The sequence below is a fragment of the Tyto alba genome, unplaced genomic scaffold (genome assembly GCF_018691265.1).
Source record: "Tyto alba isolate M040663 unplaced genomic scaffold, T.alba_DEE_v4.0 Super-Scaffold_2, whole genome shotgun sequence".
In the NCBI taxonomy this organism is placed as follows: domain Eukaryota; kingdom Metazoa; phylum Chordata; class Aves; order Strigiformes; family Tytonidae; genus Tyto; species Tyto alba.
In genome coordinates, this window is record NW_024881282.1 from 76,565,937 (window position 1) to 76,584,234 (window position 18,298).

Genomic DNA, 18,298 nt, shown 5'->3' on the forward strand with positions numbered 1-18,298 from the left:
CTGCAATAACCCTTTATTTAAAATGCAGAAAAAATAGAATTTGCTTTCCTTTGTAATCGCACAATGCAAAATACTAATGAAAATATTGGATTTCCTGTAGCTGAGAAGAAAGTATTGTCCTAATCTGCTTTCTGTCAGCAAGAAACTCTAATCATTCCAGTCACATAAAACTAGATAGAATTTTAAAAACACATCTTTTTATTCTCTGTGATACAAGGGAAATGAGGATGAAAATGTTTATATACAGTTTAAAATGGTAATTCTTACATTTTTCCTCTTTCATAATGCATATATGTTGTTCTATTGTATCCTTCTTTTGTACTCACACCTTGCAATCAAACAAAAGTTTTGGGTTTTTAGGACTAAAAAAGCAAGTTGGAGCTGCCTGAGAACCCTGCTGCTTCCAGTGCTGTAACCTTAAATCCATTGTCTCTAATGCAGGTTATAATTATATGTTCATCTCATTTACTTGTCTACTTCAGGATGTTTGTTTTATTTAAATCTTGGTTAAAGAAAACCCTTAAATGTGTACTTAATTCAATCCCTAATCAGATCAGCACATCCTAAGTGTACACAGCCTAGCACAGGTTTCTATATTAAACCATTAAAAATGAAATCTGTTTCATTTTGGGCTGATGTTACCATTTAACCACTGTATTCCTCCCCTTATATTTACCCCAAATCATCATATTGTCTCTTAAACATTTTTTTTTTTTTTTAATGTCAAAAAACAACAAAATGTGTCTTGTGTCTTCTAAGTCTGCTCTGGACCATGTATGCATTCAAAAATGTACACACAGGTCAACACACGAGCGTGCACGGACCACTGCCATGCTTTTAAAGCATCTGAAGTGTGATTGAGGTTGTAAGTTTTAAAAATGCATGTTTTGCATGGCGTGACCTGAATGAGATAAAAGTTCTGCAAGACCAGCTAGATGCAGGTTGGCTCTAGCAACACTGAAAGAGTTACCATTAGCTTTTCAGAGTGCATAGATAGTTTGTGGGAGGGAGAAACAGCCCATCTCTGCACATAGCATGTTTTATTCCAACCCAGTGAGGGTTTCTGCCAACCATATCATGTTTCATTAATGGCAATGTGGTATCAGGTAAAGGTAGTCGATATGGGTACATGTGCTCAAGCTTCCATACACAGAAATGCACATGTGGCCTTAAATGTTGGTTTAATACTAAAAACATTTGCAAAAGGGTATTTTGATTTCTTTCCTTGGTATTTATTTGCTCTTGCTAAGAACGCTTTTGACATTTGTTCTACAATTTCTGTCTCTTGGACTTTATTACTTTCAAAAATTTTTAAACAAAATATTAATTTTAACAAGGATACCACACTCTTACACTGACTTTTAAGTTCCTTTCCCCCCACACACAGTTCTCAGAGATAAATTCAGAGACAAAAGAGAATGCAAGGTGCCCTTTTCTCCTCTTGCATTTACTCTATGTGAAGGCAAAGGAGTCTTAACTTACCTGTGAAGTAAATCATGAGCATAATTTATGAATGTGAACCATAAGCTTCAGCTCAGGACAGCTGCTCCAAATGAAGTGATGGCTCTTTGCCCTCTCACACATATCCTGGCTTTTGCTGGCCATTTTAATCCTTTCCCTCTGAAGATTTTTCACCTCTGATCAATGCTTTTAGAGCAAGTGTGCTAATTCCAGTCTCCTGAACAAATGTCTGCATAAGTAATTACATCTTACTTGTCAAATTTACCTGGCAGTTTCAGCTGAATGTGGTCAGGACAGATGACTTTGTTTAGAGCATCTCAGGGAAGAAACCACTGGGGACAGGGCAGGAAAGGCAGTCAAAAACACATCTTTCGGAACACACAAGTCTTGTTCCTGGTACTTTAATTAGACCATGTTTGCATGTCAAGTGAAAACTGAAAAAACAACTTAGAGGCATTTAACCAGAGGCTGAAAGCCTCCCACCCAAGCACCTTCTGGATCAGCAGCCATGAGTGCTCTGTTTTTCCCTGCTGGCCCCTGCACCAGCGCCATCTCCCAGTCAGGTTAATATGTTGGTCTTAGCTGCTCTCAAAGAAATTGCCACTGAAGGTTTCAGCCATGGTAGGAGACATGGGCTAAAACACACACCAGCCCAGCGTCACCTCTGTCACACACAGTAAATGCTCATTAAACCACCTTTGCAGGGCACTGCAAGAAAATGTTTCACGTTCCCACCAAGAAAGGCTGGACACAACTACACTGTGTACTTAATCTCCAGAAGGCCTGTTCTCCATCTTTCTTTTGAAGTTACTTTATCTGAAGATCTCTTAATTAGGCAGTATTGGGGGAAGATTTTTTTTTTTTTAAAAAGACAGCAGGTAAAATAGGGCAACCCTACAAAAAGAGACGGTCACGCAAATTTAACAATGCATTAAAAATCAGCAAATTTATTTGCATAAAGAGGGCAAATATCTACCCTGGCCTCTGGGCACTGCTGCCATGCATCCTTTCTGTACACGGAGCTAGCAGAGTCAGGCAAAACAGGCAGTTTCATGTGTGGCTCAGTCCCACGTACTCTCCTGCCTGTGCTCTCCTGAGCTGAAACACTCATGTTAAAATGCAACCTATTAACAAAAGCGTGATAGCAATGCGTGTGAATCCAATGTGAAATATGAGATACTTAAATATAAAATCATGACAGCAATTGTTTCATATGTATTGCTTTGTTTTCCATTCCTGCCCAGGCTCATCAGGTGCCCAGCACTGACCATTTCCCCCTCAGCGGCAGGGAGGGAGCACAGTCCATGCTGTCGGTGGATCAGACCTCATTTGGGGGGCAGCACTGTGGGGTTTGGGAAGGCCAATCTCAGCTTCATATCGTCAGTCACTGATTTCCCTGGAGCTGACATGGATGTCACCCAGAATTTCCTCCAGTGGAAGCAGTCATGAACCGCTGCGTGCAGATGTGAAGTGCAGTTGCTAGCAGTGGGCACAGGATTAAACTCTGCTAGGGTGGGTGAAAAAATAACTTAATTTTCCTTGGTCCTGTTGAAAACGTTTTTAGAGTGAGATGAGGTGTTTTACTGTAGGAAAGCTGAGTCTTTACCCAGCTCATTCCTGAATGAATTTGTCCCAGTGCCTTCCCTTGCCAGGGAAAGGAGCAGATGCCAAGCACCCCTGTAAGGGCAGAGTGAGCACCAGGTGCGTGACCCCCAGAGCACAACCAAATGGTGACAGCTTCAGGGGAAGGCTGGGACAGGTACTCTGCTCCTGGACGCACAGCTCAGCATGCTGCATCTGATCAACAGGAGGCTGGAGGGATGTCTCTACCTACAGGTTCATGAATGTATATAAGTGTCTCTGTATTTCTTTCTCCCAAATCATCTGGAATGATTTGCGTCATTGCACAGAGGAGAAATTGATATAATTTAGGCTGTGTTCAGAGGAACTGGCAATACTGCACTCACGTAAAGTGTTTTTAAGCTTTATGGCGCTTGAGCAGGGTGGCACTTCAAGTCCTGTTTCACAGGTGATGTGGACTATATATAGTTCAAGTAGAGAATTAGCAAGTCATATTTTTTTTTTTTTTTTGCTTTTCAGTGACAGACAGTCTAAAAGTCTGTATTGGCACCTTATTTCAACTTGAATAGTTGCAGTTTAGGAAGGAAAATTCTTTACAGAATTGCTGTAATTGAAGTGTGGGGCTAGTAATGCCTTGAACTGACAGTGAGCCTTGACACCTGATACAGTCTTCTTGTGTTCAGACCTCTTTCTTCCTCTGTCAGTAGTTTATCTCCTCTTGCTACTCTTAAAAAGACATTTTCCTTTCTCTCTTCCATAGCCCCAAGTAGACAAATACAACTAGGCTAATGGCAGTGTGAAGTTAATATAAAGAGGAACATTATTACCTCTAAGTTGCTTTTCTTTTGAAGCTTTCACTTACATGTCAGTATGTTCCTGTTCCCTCCCATTTTTCTTTTATTTCTTATCCCTTTTGGAAGGATTCACTCCTAGTGAGGAATTACCTCCCAGGACACGTGGGGCATGCATCTTGCCGTTGGGCTGACTGACAGGTTAGATTTCATTAGTCACTTGCCCTTTAGGTGAAAAAAAATTGCATAAAATGACAGAGTGGGACTATAGGCTGGTGTGGAGTAACACCAATTAACAGTTAGTAAATTAATAGTAATTGCTTCATCTAATCAATATTTAACTACATTAAAACAGTATAGGAACTTTGGGGAAACAGAACAAAAATCAGTTATTGGATATATATGTCAAGAAAACAAAAGCCTCTAATAGTTGAATAATTTTCTTCCTCTAGTAGAGTCTTTTTCAAGAATTGCCAGTATTATTTTTATTGGAATTACTATAAATATTATGTAGTTTTTAGATTTGACTGTGAATATAGGGAAGGATATGGTTTTGGATATGTTATATATTTTTAAAAGAGAAGAATCCAAATTCATCATCCTGTTCCATTGATCTCACCTGTCAGGTAGGCACACAACCAGCAAAGAAAGTTCAATACAGAAAAGGCACATTTTGCACTTATTTCTAAATGTAGCTTAGTTCATGCATAATTGCACTGTATTATTGTCATTTGCTTCATGAATAAAGTATAAATACAGAGAAAAACAAGCAGATAATGCTGGTAAACTCATAGTAGCAATACCTTTAATAATTCTCTGAAGCTGCACCAGCCAGTGAAGAACTCATGCATATGCCCATTGTACAACTAATGCTAATGTGAGCATATGCTGTAGGAAGCAGTGCCCGTACTGCACAGCACCACTGTCTCCAGGGTGCAGATCGCTCCTGCTATGGAGCAGCAATAATTGGCTCCTAGTCTGCATTATCAAGCAAGGGATGATAGACACAGAAAGATGCACATCATTCAGCTGGCTGCTGGCTCTCTCCCCAAATCCCCTTTTTCTCACACGCATGCAGAGATCCAGTAAACAGTACACAGTTTGGTATTATTGGTATTATTTGGTATTTGTTTGCATTCAGACACATACTTCAGTTCCCCTCTGCATGTGGTCCATGTTTCGAGAGTTTGGTCCTATCTGCCTCATAAAGGAATTTTGTGGTTGCCATCGTTGTTGCATGCATCCTGAATTGTATCCTGGGCTGTTGCATAAACAGCATCTCTGAAGTCCCAGTCCACTGCTAATAAAAGTTTTCTTTCTCACTGTCTGCAAAGATCCCGCTTTTCCACCCTGCCAGCATGGAGGAGAGATAGAAATGTTGTACAAGATACCTTCTGTGCCTTAGGTGTGGCCTTTTCTTGTATTTGCCCGGGAGCAGGTGAACCACATTTTTGCTCAAAACACGGAATTACAATGAAACGTATTTGCAAAACATGTCTGTTGGAGTTGTGTTGGACCCAAAGCTGGCTGTGGGATGCCCTGCAATTTCAGCTGCTAGAGGAAGTCACCACATCTGATCCTTTTAAAGAAGCCTGGGCACATGTTTGGTTTTAGAGATTGTTTGGTCCCATTATGACTTGTGTATCCACATATGACTGTAAGGAAACTTACAGAAACATATGTAGTGATCATGGTTTCTTGCATATTCTTCACACCAGAGCTTTAAGAAATATTTTAGTTCATACTTTTAAATGAGACTTAAAAGTCTCAGCTCTCTTGCTTTTTTTTTGTGTGCGGGGGCAATGTATTTTTATTTTACTTTGTACTCAGTACAGTCACTGGTCATGACAGCAGATGAAGGAATGTTAATGAAGAACTATGGCATGACGTTTTGCTGTATTTTACAGAAGCGTTGGAAATCCTAAAATAGTTTCTATGCCATACATGGTAGTGACTACAACCAAAACCGCACACTGGTAATGTGATCCCAGGACTGTGGCCAAAATACTGTCGCTACCAGGTGAGGCAAGGCCTGAGCTTTACATAAGTCTCTGAAAGTCCAAGCAGGTGGAAAAAGCAACACAGCTCTCCTTCCACAAGCAGAGGAAGGGAGTGCCCTAAAAGCACCAGAGCATCAGGTGGCCATAGTTCTGCATTTCTGCACACAGACATTGGTGTAAATAGAGATTTTTCAAATGAGCAAGAAGCAAGTGAGATCCTAGAGAAGTTTTTGTTTACTCCTGGTTGTACTCTGACATTTTGCAGATGGGTTTTACCTCAAGAATCCACCATATGTAAAATATTTAATATTAAATGCGTTACTTCTGTTGTTCTTCCTTGTCAGTTTAACTGGCCTAGTAGCCAAGAAAAAAAAATTATATATTTTGACTTTCCTTTTGGACCATTCCTTTATGGTCCTTCCTGACGTTTTCATAAACAAATGAGGTGTGAGCCATTAGAGAGGGCACACAGCTGACTGAATAACAACACTCATAAAGTAGCTTTCAGTGTCTTATGTTGAACTGAGAGGCTATTTCAAGGAGTTCATATGGGTCTATCCTAAACCAGTTAATGTTAATTATTTTCATTACTGACTTAGAAAAAGAATAAAGAACACATATGAAGAATGTGTATGAGTCTAGACTGATATTGGAAGAACTTTGCAAGAAAGCAGACTTCAGATGCAACAGTGGCAAATAAAGGTTTTGAAATCTCTGAGATAAAACTGAAGTTGTGAAGTACTGCGCTTAGAAAGGGAAGAAATTAGAAACTGGAAATGAATAATTAGCACTATTAGCATGACAGCTCTGTAAGAGAAAAACAAATCAAATTGCATTGTATTTCTATGTGATTATGAGAAAACAAGGTGACAAATCTTTCTCCATGGTACATTAGCCCGTCTGTTAGTTGTAGGTCATTAATGGGAAATTATTACTCCTTAGACAAAACTGGTGAGACCTCAAGTATAGAAACTCTGTGTGCAGATATTGGCATATCACTCCCTCAAAGACAAAGGCAGACTGAGACCAGAGGAGACCAAGAAAACAGTACGTTGTTCAAAAAGTAAATGGTTAGAGGACAGGCAGTGTGAAGGTACTGGGCTTCTCTGAGGGAAAAAAAAGAGAAAGGATGATGACTTTCTGAGGGAAAAAAAAAAAATGAAGTAATCCACTTTAACTTGTCTGGACAATGATAGAAATAAAAAGAAAGAACAACTTAATTGGCCTCAAAACCCAGTGCAGCATACAAAGAAATATTGTAGGGTCTCCTTTTTTTGGAGATGTTTGACAGAGGCCTGGGGCAGAGATCTTGCTTGTTTCCAGAGAGGATTTCTGGACACTCACTCAGGCTCTACATTTCTATCAATAGCATATAACAGTACTGTCATTGCTATTGCCTCCTGGATTGTGTGACTTAATTTTACAGGGCAGCAGCTCTACGACTGTTTTTTTTCTGTTCTGCGCTGAGACAGGTATGCTTTCTCAGGCAGACTGATGTGCTTAGCTTTGCAATATGCTTACTTTTACTCCTGTCCTTCATTGAACCTCTATGCCAGTGCTTTTTATTGCCAACCTAGCCATTTTGGTTTAGGAGCTTTTCTTTTGTTATGCATAGAAACAATCCCTACAAATTATTCTATGAATTTAAAAGAAGAATACAGGAAGGAAGCAGAATGGGAATGCTGATTTGATTAGTGATGCATATAGATATACATATGCATATATAAATAAGTATACTGCATTATTTATTGTTGTCTTTTCTATGTTCACAGGGCTACAGCTACTCATCGGGGCCAAGTTATATTCAAGGATGCCTTAGCACAACAGCTGTGTGAACAGGGAGGTAAGAGCCACATTAAATATATCTGGCAAATGTGGTTTTTCATTGTACTTGCGTGTGAGTGTTACTCATCATGAAAACTATTTTTTAGAAAACTTAATATCAGGATCTTATTTATATTCTTAAAACTGATACTTTGTTTGGCTTCATACTTCCCGTTAGTTATCCAGGAAACATCTTTGCCCTCTCTGCTCAATACTGGGGAGTATACAAAAGTTAAAGTAAATCTTATTGTGTTATACACTTACCTGAAATCAGCCTGTAACAACTAACATTTGTTTTTTGATAAAACCACAAGCTGAGTTTTAACTCTCAGTGTATTAACTATAAGTAAAAAATGCAATATGCCTGCAGCAAAAGCTTTGTTTACTATCCAGCTCACGCATCTCTTTGTGAAGAACCTGCCTTTCCATTTTGTGAAAGCAGGCCATCAAATTTTTGCCTCTCACCTACAACATTTGATCATTTTTATAGCTAAACAAAATATTTGACTTACACAAACTTTAAAAATCTAATCGTTTGCACAGCTTATCATATATATATATCCTTTTGATGAATAACCTAAAAATAAATGTCCTGTTGTCAGCTGTTGTCTACAAACAGTACACTGCTTTGAACATGCTTCATTAAAGCAGTGGGAAGTAGAGAACTTATCTGTCATTTTTGGTACAGGAGAGAAAAGAATTTCAGTGCTGATGCAGTCTTTTCCACAAAAGACAGTGAAACATGGGCCAACCAGTCTAAAATAAATACTTCAAAATTAGAAATGTGTCGTCATATTAACAAACAAGAGAAAATCCAACAAAATATATCTTTTGGGGGATTAGAGCTATAGGGTTTTTTCCTTATGTGTTTGGGAATATCTATGTAATGGTTTTTGCAATAAGAAGCTGTTGAACATTATGTCAGGAGCATATATTGAGTTATTCATATAAGGTACGGATAGTACCTCTGTGATAATGAGGGGAACGTATTTCAATTTTTAATTTCAGTATCTGAGTTTTCATTATTTTAATATTTTAATGAGAAGTAGGAAGGGGGATTCAGAGAGGTGACTGAAGATCTTAGCTAACAAGCCAGAAAGTTAGTTATATTTTGAATGAATTAGAAAAATGCAACAGGTGCTGGCAATCAGAAAGGAGTGTTATAATTATCTGCATGGAAGGTGATTGGGCCAAATGTGTAGCGGTATTTTTACTGTGTGGAAGCAAAAAAACATCTGGAGAAATTACCAATAATTACCTATAATGGGGGATGTGGAAGAGTAGTGCTTCAGTGACTAGTTTAAGGGGATTTCGAAACAGAAGTATTGGCAGGATCAGCGTTTAAGATGTGCTGAAGATGTTGAGGATACCTCACACAGGCTACTCACTGGATGGACACAACTCAAGAGTGGAAAAATTAATATGCAGAGTCATGAACATAAAATGATGAAAAGCCTCATAAGCAGATAAAATTCTCCAAAACGGGGCTGCGTAGTGAGTGCACCACAGCCAAAGGCAGTCTGTGGTGGCCAGAACAGGTAAGGCAAGGAGAAGGAAGTAAAAGGTAAGTATAGTCACAGAGAGACAGGGCTGGCAGAGACCAGCATGATGAAAGCTACATGCAAGCAAGCTGAAAGGAAATATATGACTATTTGTGTCAGAACTGGCAGCATGGTCAAGGAGAGTATGGGCAAAGCAACAAGATTTCTCCCTGCTAGAAGAAAATACCTCGATACGCAGAAACTAGTGAGTAGAAATCCATTCATACAGGCTTTGACAGTCCTTTCTTCAGACACGCTGTACCAGGAGATTTTAGAAGAGCTGATAGCAGAAACGAACACTTTCATCCTTCTCTGCTTTACATTCTCCAATTCTGGAGCATAACCGAACCTCAGATCAACATTTTAGCAATACTTATGTTGGTTAGAACAATAAATTGTTATGTTACTTCATGCTGTCCCCAAGTTCACAGGGACTCTGCAAAACAAGGAGAAAATGGGATTTGTGCATCGATTGTGTGTAGAGGATAAAAGATGCTGAGATGTGCCGTCCCTGGGCCTTCACTGGCTGCTCAGCTGTGACAGCCCCTTTGCATCCTCCTCCCACCCAGCCCACACTGCTTCCTTGAAAAGGCCTCCAGTTTCCCCACCATATATAATCTCTGTTTTAATCTCCTGTTTAATCTCTGTAATAATCTCCTGCATCCTCGTGACTTTTGTTTCTCCCATGATTTTCCCAGCAATTCTCTTTGCTTTATAGACAGTCACTTCAGAGACTTGCTGGATTTCTCTGCTCCAAAGTATGTGATGTCATTGTGGTAACTCTGCAAACATCAGGTTTGATTTAGTCAAGGATCACTCAGAGGTCCTGTTCTATGCACATCTGACAGTGTATGACAGCCATGTAATCAGTCATCAAATTTCACTGCAATACCAGTGTGCATGCTTCTCAGAGGTTCTTTTGGTCTTTCTCCCACATTTTTGTCCTCACCAATGTTTCTCTCCCCTTGTTCCCTAGCTCGGCCACAGTTACCTTGACTCAGATAGTCAACTACCCTGTTGTACATTGCCCTTCCTCCTATCCATTCCTGCACAGGACTCTCTTCTGCACTTTTGTTCTTATTTCTTCAGCAGATGAAGTGCATTGCATTAGTCCCCCTAGCCAGTGTGTACTATTGTAACTCTTATACTATTAGGATTCATTTTCCTATCAAATAAGAGATACATTCTTCGAAGCAAACCTCATTTCTTTTAATCCATGAAGGCAATCACAGTTTCATCGATACCATAAATGTTAACTAAAGATTATTTCAGAATTAGTGAATTTATTTAGATGCAAATATCATATTAAGAGATATGTAAAACAGCAAGGTGGGTTAACATAAATGAGGTTTTATGGTCTGTTTCTGGCCCTAAACCTTAGTATACTGAAATACTGTGGTGAATGATGTGACATATTAAGTAAAGAAAATAAAGCCACAGGGCAACTTCATAGATTTATTACAGGATATCTTTTTAATAAGTATGTTCACTGGAGATGATCTCAGACTTCATAATAACTAGTACAAGGGATATACACGAAAATGTGAAAGTAGCAAGGAATCTCAGAAATCATGTTCACTGTGGCTGTCCACCCTCAGATGTGCATTAGTAAATCCTAATAGAGTTAATGGCATTTGTGCAGTGAAAGGAAAGTGTAGTTCTTATTTTGAAAAGAATTAGAGGATGATAAAGGGTAGTGTTAAGGGATGGCAATACCAAACAAGCAGCCCTATGTATAATGTAAATGTAATAAGAAATGATGCCATAGGGAAAGACACCAAAGAAAGTAAAATAATTGCTTGAAAAAACTGTGTGTTCAGCATATAATAAATATTTTAGTATGCTAGAGAGATCTTTGGGAACTGATGTAAGCTTTAAAGTTTGTAAGAATTTTATTGAATATTGAAGAAAGGAGACATAAAAATTATGAGACAAAGGAGTTAATCCAACACAAGTAGGCAAGAAAACAAAAACTCCATCAGACAAGTCAGAAAAGATAGATGTCTTATAAAAACTTTTAAGGGCAAATAAGGATGTTGATGACAGCTGATATTCTTGCCATTAATATATTTGATTAACAATATATTTTACTTGTAGATCATAGTAAAATACATGGAGGATAAAGTAAACTTGTTGCTGTGTAGATTGATTAATATTTATTCATAGCTTGAGTAGAATAAAAATCATACATTAATAAACAGTAGCATAATTAAAATGAAGTTGGCAAAACATCAGACCTGGTTGCATTGAACTGTAGAACTTAAAAAAGTTTAGGTCTGTATGAAAACAGTGGTGCTGCTGGGAGGAACAGCTCACGGTGCAGGGATGGATGCAGCCAGCACTCATGTCACACAACTCTGCCTGCCTTTACTGCACCAGCTAGGGTGCTAAAGGGTTAAAGAGGCCATTTCCCCAGTACACTATGTAATTCAGAACCAGTAGCACCATTATTTAGAATAAGGACCATACTGGGAGATTTGTGAGCATGTAATTTAGTTCTGACTGACTAGAGGAGAATCTCAGAACAGTAATACCTAAGAGATGGAAAAGATGAAGGATGTTGTTCCCTCCTAGTGCAAAATCATTCCTCTCAGCATAGTTCCCAGAAATTTATGCAGTCTCATACTTAATGCCACAAATTATAGGATTGGGATTCCTTTCTTAAGAAACCACTCTACAGTCTGACAGATGTCTCCACATGAGAGTAAATCCTGAGAATTGGCTCAGACTCTCTTTTATTTGATAGCTTTTGCCTGGATGTTTGTGGAAGACATTTTAGGTGCATTTTGTACCTTGTAAAATTTAAGAACACTCTGAAAAACAAATGCAAAACAGATTGCAGGCTCTCAGGCTTGACCAGAGCAGTATTTTACAGAACAGAAGACTGGAGTTTAGAGCTGATGTATTGTTCCTTGGTTTATGTGTCAGAGAGAATAATGCAGCCCTCGGACAGCACACTGACTCTCTCTAGGGGGATGTTCAGCCTCTATCATTCAATAGCAACTTTGTTTACCACTAGAGAGAAAGTATTGGCAGGAGTCTAAATAAAAGCAGTAATTTCCTCTTTCATCTTCATCTGGCTGCTAATGACAAGGAGATTACACTTTTTCATAATCTGCAAAATAGAATATACCTCTCTCCACATCTTGTTTGTGATGAATTGATGAGCAACAACTAATGGCTGCTGGCTGTTGAACTCTGAGAACAGTATTTGTTTGGAAGCATTTGAGCATTTGTGTTTCTGTTTTCCTTTGTATTTTAAAAAAAGTTTCAGGATTCTGAGAAAAAAAGATAAAAAACAAAGTCTATTTTCCAGTGAGTTTTAAGAATATTTTCTTATGCTGTATTCCCTACCTACCCCTGTACACGGGCTAGACCCCACAGATCTATGGAATACGGGTGTCAATAGTACAAGCTGATGTTGCTGGAACATGTGTTTAATTTACATCATGCTAGTTCTTTTTATCTGGAGACTAGTTTTGCTTAACAGTTAACCATTATCGTGTTTAATGATTTTGGTTCTTATTTTTCCACTGACATCAGGACCATCACCAAATCTTTTTTCCCTCTTCATATTCTAGCTACTCTGCCTGAAGATGACATTCTCTTTATAGTTCTCTCATATTTCCCTCCCTTCCAGTTTAACCAAATAGGGCATATTTTTCTATTGAGTTAACCTTGCAGTAGCCTTACTTCATCCACAGAAAATTTTAACCTTTTACTCCAAAAGATGCCTTCATTTTCCCTCATCCCATTTACACAGAGCCCCACAATGACCCCATTGACTTTTGAATTCCCCATTACTTTCCTCAAGATTCTCACGCTTCCAGTTTGACTGTGGCCTTTCTCTCTCTGAATCACTTTGTATTGTGTATTTTCTTCTGTGCTTTTCATTACCAAAGGGATTGCCTTGTCTTACAAGGCAAGCATCCTACATCTCCTTACATTTTCTCATATTGTATTTGTTATGCCTCTTAGATTGTGAACTCTGCTGAGCTCTGTTTCCATTCTTTGCTTAATACAATTTGTCTCTTGTAAAGATCTGTAAATACCCAAGGTTCTAGTTAAAAATCAGATAATAAATCAATTTACTTTTTTAAAAAGTTACAACATTCTTATTCAAGCTAAGATACATTTTGGATCCACACAAATATTGATTCTAGATTTAAAGCCACCCGAAACATGTGCCTAAGGAACATCTAAGAAAGGGAATCATCGTTTAAAATATGAACTAGGATGGCCTTTTTCTTTCCTCTCAGTCTGAATTCCTGTATAATACTTTTTTGAATTGTAAATGTTTTATATCGTTGCATTGTATAGCTACTCTACACCATATTTTTTTTTACCTTTGTAATGTTATGCAAGGAAATTCCATTTGACTTCAGCTACACTGTACAGTCTGTATTGTTTTAAAATAAGTAGTTCTTTAAATTGATAAAAAATGCAGATCTAAAAATATTTTAAACTACTACATTTTTTTTTGTGTGATGTTCTGAATTTCTGTCATTTTGGGGCTCTTAACTACAACACGTGAAGATGAACACAATGATGTTTTGCAATGAAATGTAAAATGTAATACAGTAATTATTCATAGGGAGAATAAAGTCTAGGTTTATCACTCATTAACTGGTACCTTCACAGTCTTTTGTCATATTCAGCTCTGGAATTTGAATGACAAAACAGATGAAGGAATACCTGAAACAAAAATGCTTGGGCTTCTCAGATCTTGTAAAGATTTGGGAATCATAAACCCTCCTCAACATAAAGTCTTTGTTTGCAAGAACAACCTTTTGTCCAACATTAAGTGTCTGCTTAATTCCACCTTTAGTTTTTTAAATGAGTGATCAGTCACACCAGTATACATCTGCACAATTTCCTTAATTTCAATCTATCGGTAAGCAGTTTTGTTTTGCAATATACTATACATATAATTGAAGAGCTGTTTTAGGAAAAATTCTCAGATCGCAATTTTCTGTTCTTTAGTCATATAAATAGCTAGTTGCATTAAAAAAAAAAAAAAAGTTGAAGTCAAAGGAGATTGTAAACCTAAAGATTCCAAGTTTGTTCTATACATATGCTTTTTGGTTGTATGCTTAAATTTTGCATATTAACTTCAGAAAGTATCATAAGTGACTGTGTGTATCATGGGCTGGACCACCTTCCACAGAAAGTCTCTTCCAAAGAGTGATGCCAAGCAACCTGGAATGAATGACAATGTAGTCTTTCATTTTCATTTTGAGGTCTGAACTGCTCTTGTTGGGGAGAAAGATCTCTTTCAGTTGAGTTACTCTCAAAGGCTAATGAAATTTGCTTGGGCAGCTAATGAGTCTGTCCATGATGTGGCCTGACACAGCTATCCTCCTCATAGATGAGCACTAGCAGAGTGGCTCTCAGCCACACCTGTGTTTGCAATAGATCATCCCTAAGCAATTATCCGGAACTAATGAAAAAGGGTAATACAGAGTATCAGAGACAGAGGTCTTATTTTAAACTTAACCTCTTACGACATCAGTATTGTTTCAAACCCCATGCCATAATGCCCTTCTTTTACTACAGGCAAATCCAGAAAGAGCTTGCATTACTCAACCTGGGAATTAATTCAGTTAATAAAGTTTAATCCATTTCTTCTGTGTAAATAGTTTTCAAAAGTTTTCTACAGAAATTTATACCTGCCTCCATGGAGAAAAACAATGCTGGGACTGGGGAGGACAAATGCAGTCTTTTCCTGTGTGGTATCCACCAGCACAGCCCAGTGTTATCCTGGAGACAGTGCCAAGCTTAATGTGCAATTGGAGCTGTATCGCTCTAGATTTTGTACCATCATGATTAGAAGACATGATGGGGAAGATAAGTTGGCACGGATAAGTTTCTTGCATAAAATAATGGAACAAGTTAGCCACATAAAGAAAAAAGGGTTCCATGTTTCTGTATGTCTGCAATTTCTATTCAGCATCAAACTCTTAAGAATGCCTTTTCTCTTCCAGCTTTCAGTGGTTCTATGGTTGTTTTCAACATTGTGTATAAATATATATATATATATGTATTTATTTTTACTGGACAGAGTCAAACCTGTCTGTCTTCCAAGTTGTAAATCAGATAAATCAAAGGTTTCCGTCTAAGCTAAATTGAGACTGCTTGCCATCTTTTTCTGGTATGTAGATACCTCAGTTGTTTCTTGCTCAGTCTCCTTAATCACCAACTTCCCCATAAAATGTTGCAATTTCATTACAGAATGTCATGCCTCCATGCAAACCCAGTGTTTAAGCAGAAAGCAGGAAGAGAAAAACAAGATTCTTGAGATTTGTGTTGGACTTTCTATTCAAATGACTATGTGTGAGGGCTCTACACAGATTGCTGTATTCATTTTTATGTTTAATTTTAATCTATTTTTAATTTGTCAGATGTTATGACAGAAATTGCAGTACTTCAGTAATTTTTTGCAAATATGCTGAAGAAATCAGGAGTGCTGATACAATTTAGGTCAGTGCCCAACAAGAAACACAGAATCATCAAAAGAATCTAGCTTCAAATATTCTCCTTTTTTTGGTGTTCTATTTACCAAAGCACAAAATACAGCTAGATATATAGCTGCATGAGCAAGGTACTGAGAGGCAAAAGAGGTAGTTGTTCCCCAGAAACTTGCTGATATGTGCTCTTTGTGAAAGAGGTGTAACTTTGGGTTTAAGATCGGGCAAGGCTATGGGTGTAGTAGCTACCATGGAGTGTCTGGAGCACCATGTAGCCACCTTCTAGACTTCCCCATGTTTTTTATGTAGCTGTGCCCTTTCAGATACATTCTGGTTTTGTTCGTGTAATGTCACACTGAGACGTCTGTTGCAAAGTGTTAGGAGAAGACTACTTAAAAAAGTTTTGTCATTTCACACACTTGCCCCCCATGTAATGTGTTGTGGTATCCTGCTGTTTCTTGGAAGACAAAGACCTACTAGGAAATTGATTCAGCAATTTATGTAAAAATGTACTTTAAAATAAGTGTTTGATTAAGTGATTTGTGGAGTCAATCTGCTACTTGTTGCCCTAGGAATACTAGGATTTTTTCTCCCAACAATATACCCAGTAAAATGTTGTCCAGTGCCATATAAATGGTCAAAGTGTGGCATTTTTGCCTTGCTGAGACTATTTCTTTTGTTCAGCCTAATTCCCACTCTCTTCGTCAATCACTGAATTACTGAATCTTAATCCAAATTATTTCTAATAATATCTCATAACCCTGGACTAGAAGTGATCTTTCTCACCTTGATGTACAAACATTTCTGTCTTCCATTTATTATTTATACTTATTTTAATTAGACAATATTTATTTTTTCTTTCCTGTTATATTTTTATAACTTTTGCTGTGTATCACATTTTTCATAATTAAACTGTCAGGATAGCTGACTTAAAAGAACGTGTACTTGTACAATTTGTTTTATGCTGAATTGATTTTTAATGCTGCAATTAAGCCCAAATCATAGAAGATGTTCATTCACGGTGTGTCTTTATTCTTCACAGCCCCAACAGAAGCTCCCTTACATCCTCACCTAGGTAGGTGATTTGTCATTCTTGTTACTAAAACTCAGAATCACTAACTTTATTATAATAAACAATCTGTAAGGTCATATGAAACTAGCTCTGTGGAATTCAAATAAAAATGAGACTCATATAAAATTAATTGAATTATGTCTAATTCTGATTAGTTGTTTTTTCATTGTGATTTTTATTGCTGTTTATTTATTGCCTTTGAGCCCTTGCGGTGCAAGTATATCATGCTGCAGAGGTTTTCTTCCTAGCTATATATTAGAGAATCTTTTTGCATGAGGACGAGGACTGGAGCACCTCCCCTATGAGGACAGTCTGAGAGAGTTGGGGTTGTTCAGCCTGGGGAAGAGAAGGCTTCGGGGAGACCTTATAGCGGCCTTCCAGTGCTTAAAGGGGGCTACAGGAAAGATGGGGAGGGACTCTATCAGGGAGTGTAGGGATAGGATGAGGGGTAACAGTTTTAAACTGAAAGAGGGCAGATTTAGATTAGATATAAGGAGGAAATTCTCCCCTGTGAGGGTGGTGAGGCGCTGGCCCAGGTTGCCCAGAGGGGCTGTGGCTGCCCCCTCCCTGGAAGGGTTCAAGGCCAGGTTGGACGGGGCTTTGAGCAACCTGGGCTGGGGGAAGGTGTCCCTGCACATGGCAGGGGGTTGGAACTAGGTGATCTTTAAGGTCCCTTCCCACCCAACTCGTACTATGAGTCTATGATTCTATGACCCGTAACCCCCAGTGTGGGACAGCACCATCACACCAGTTCTGGGTCACTGGGAGGAAGGTTTTGTCCCAGTGCACCCACAAGGTGCACCCAGGCACAGGGCAGTGCTGCTCCTGCTCTCCGAGCAGGGCACAGGGCACACAGCAGAGCTCCAGCCCTGCACTCACCAACCCGTGTGTTGCAGTTTGATTAGTCCAGGACAGATTCTGGCATCACTGCTCAGTTTGAATAGCAGGTGACAGTTATTTCATTAATTTAATGGAAGTATTTGTAGAGAAGTGTCTAATACAAATACAGGTGCCAAAGTTTTGGGATTTATTGTTTTTTTTTTTTTTGTCATCATATGTAAATGATGCAGTAAATCTAAGGGGGGAATTGGAATCCAAAGCTTGCAGATCAATGATTAGAAACATTTGTATAACATAACTCACAGTTTATATTCTTTAAATGAGCTGACCTTTACTGCCAGATCCACTGATAGCAGCAGAGAAATTCCAATGAGCTCATGGATTTTTGCTTATGAGTTATCAGAATGAACCCCCTGACTATTAGAAGTGTAATACACTCACTAGGACATCTCATCCCTCTTTATGTCAGTGTTTCCAAAATCTGGATTCAGAGGGATTTTTTTTCTGAACATTCAGAACAACCAAAAATTTGGAACAAAAGTTATTAAAACTTTTAATATGTACTTGATGACTACATCTTTTCAGAGCCATTGCACTTTGGTGATAGATTGTGACACTTCTTAATTTTATGTGGTATTATGATCCAGAGTAAGCAAAAAAAAAAAAAAAAAACCAAAACCTGTAACCGAGAAAACCCTGCTTTTGTAACTAGCATACTTTT

At 38.3% G+C, this 18,298-nt stretch overlaps 1 protein-coding gene across 3 annotated transcripts in view; it reads left to right on the forward strand.

The window, feature by feature from the left end:
- RELN (reelin) overlaps positions 1–18,298 on the forward strand; it is a 294,861-nt gene that overhangs the window by 110,511 nt on the left and 166,052 nt on the right. For all 3 annotated transcript variants that reach the window (XM_032996210.2, XM_032996211.2, XM_032996209.2), the window contains exons 4-5: positions 7,606–7,676; positions 16,708–16,740. In XM_032996210.2, the coding sequence (XP_032852101.2) occupies positions 7,606–7,676; positions 16,708–16,740 (104 nt within the window). The remainder of the gene's footprint in view (positions 1–7,605; positions 7,677–16,707; positions 16,741–18,298) is intronic.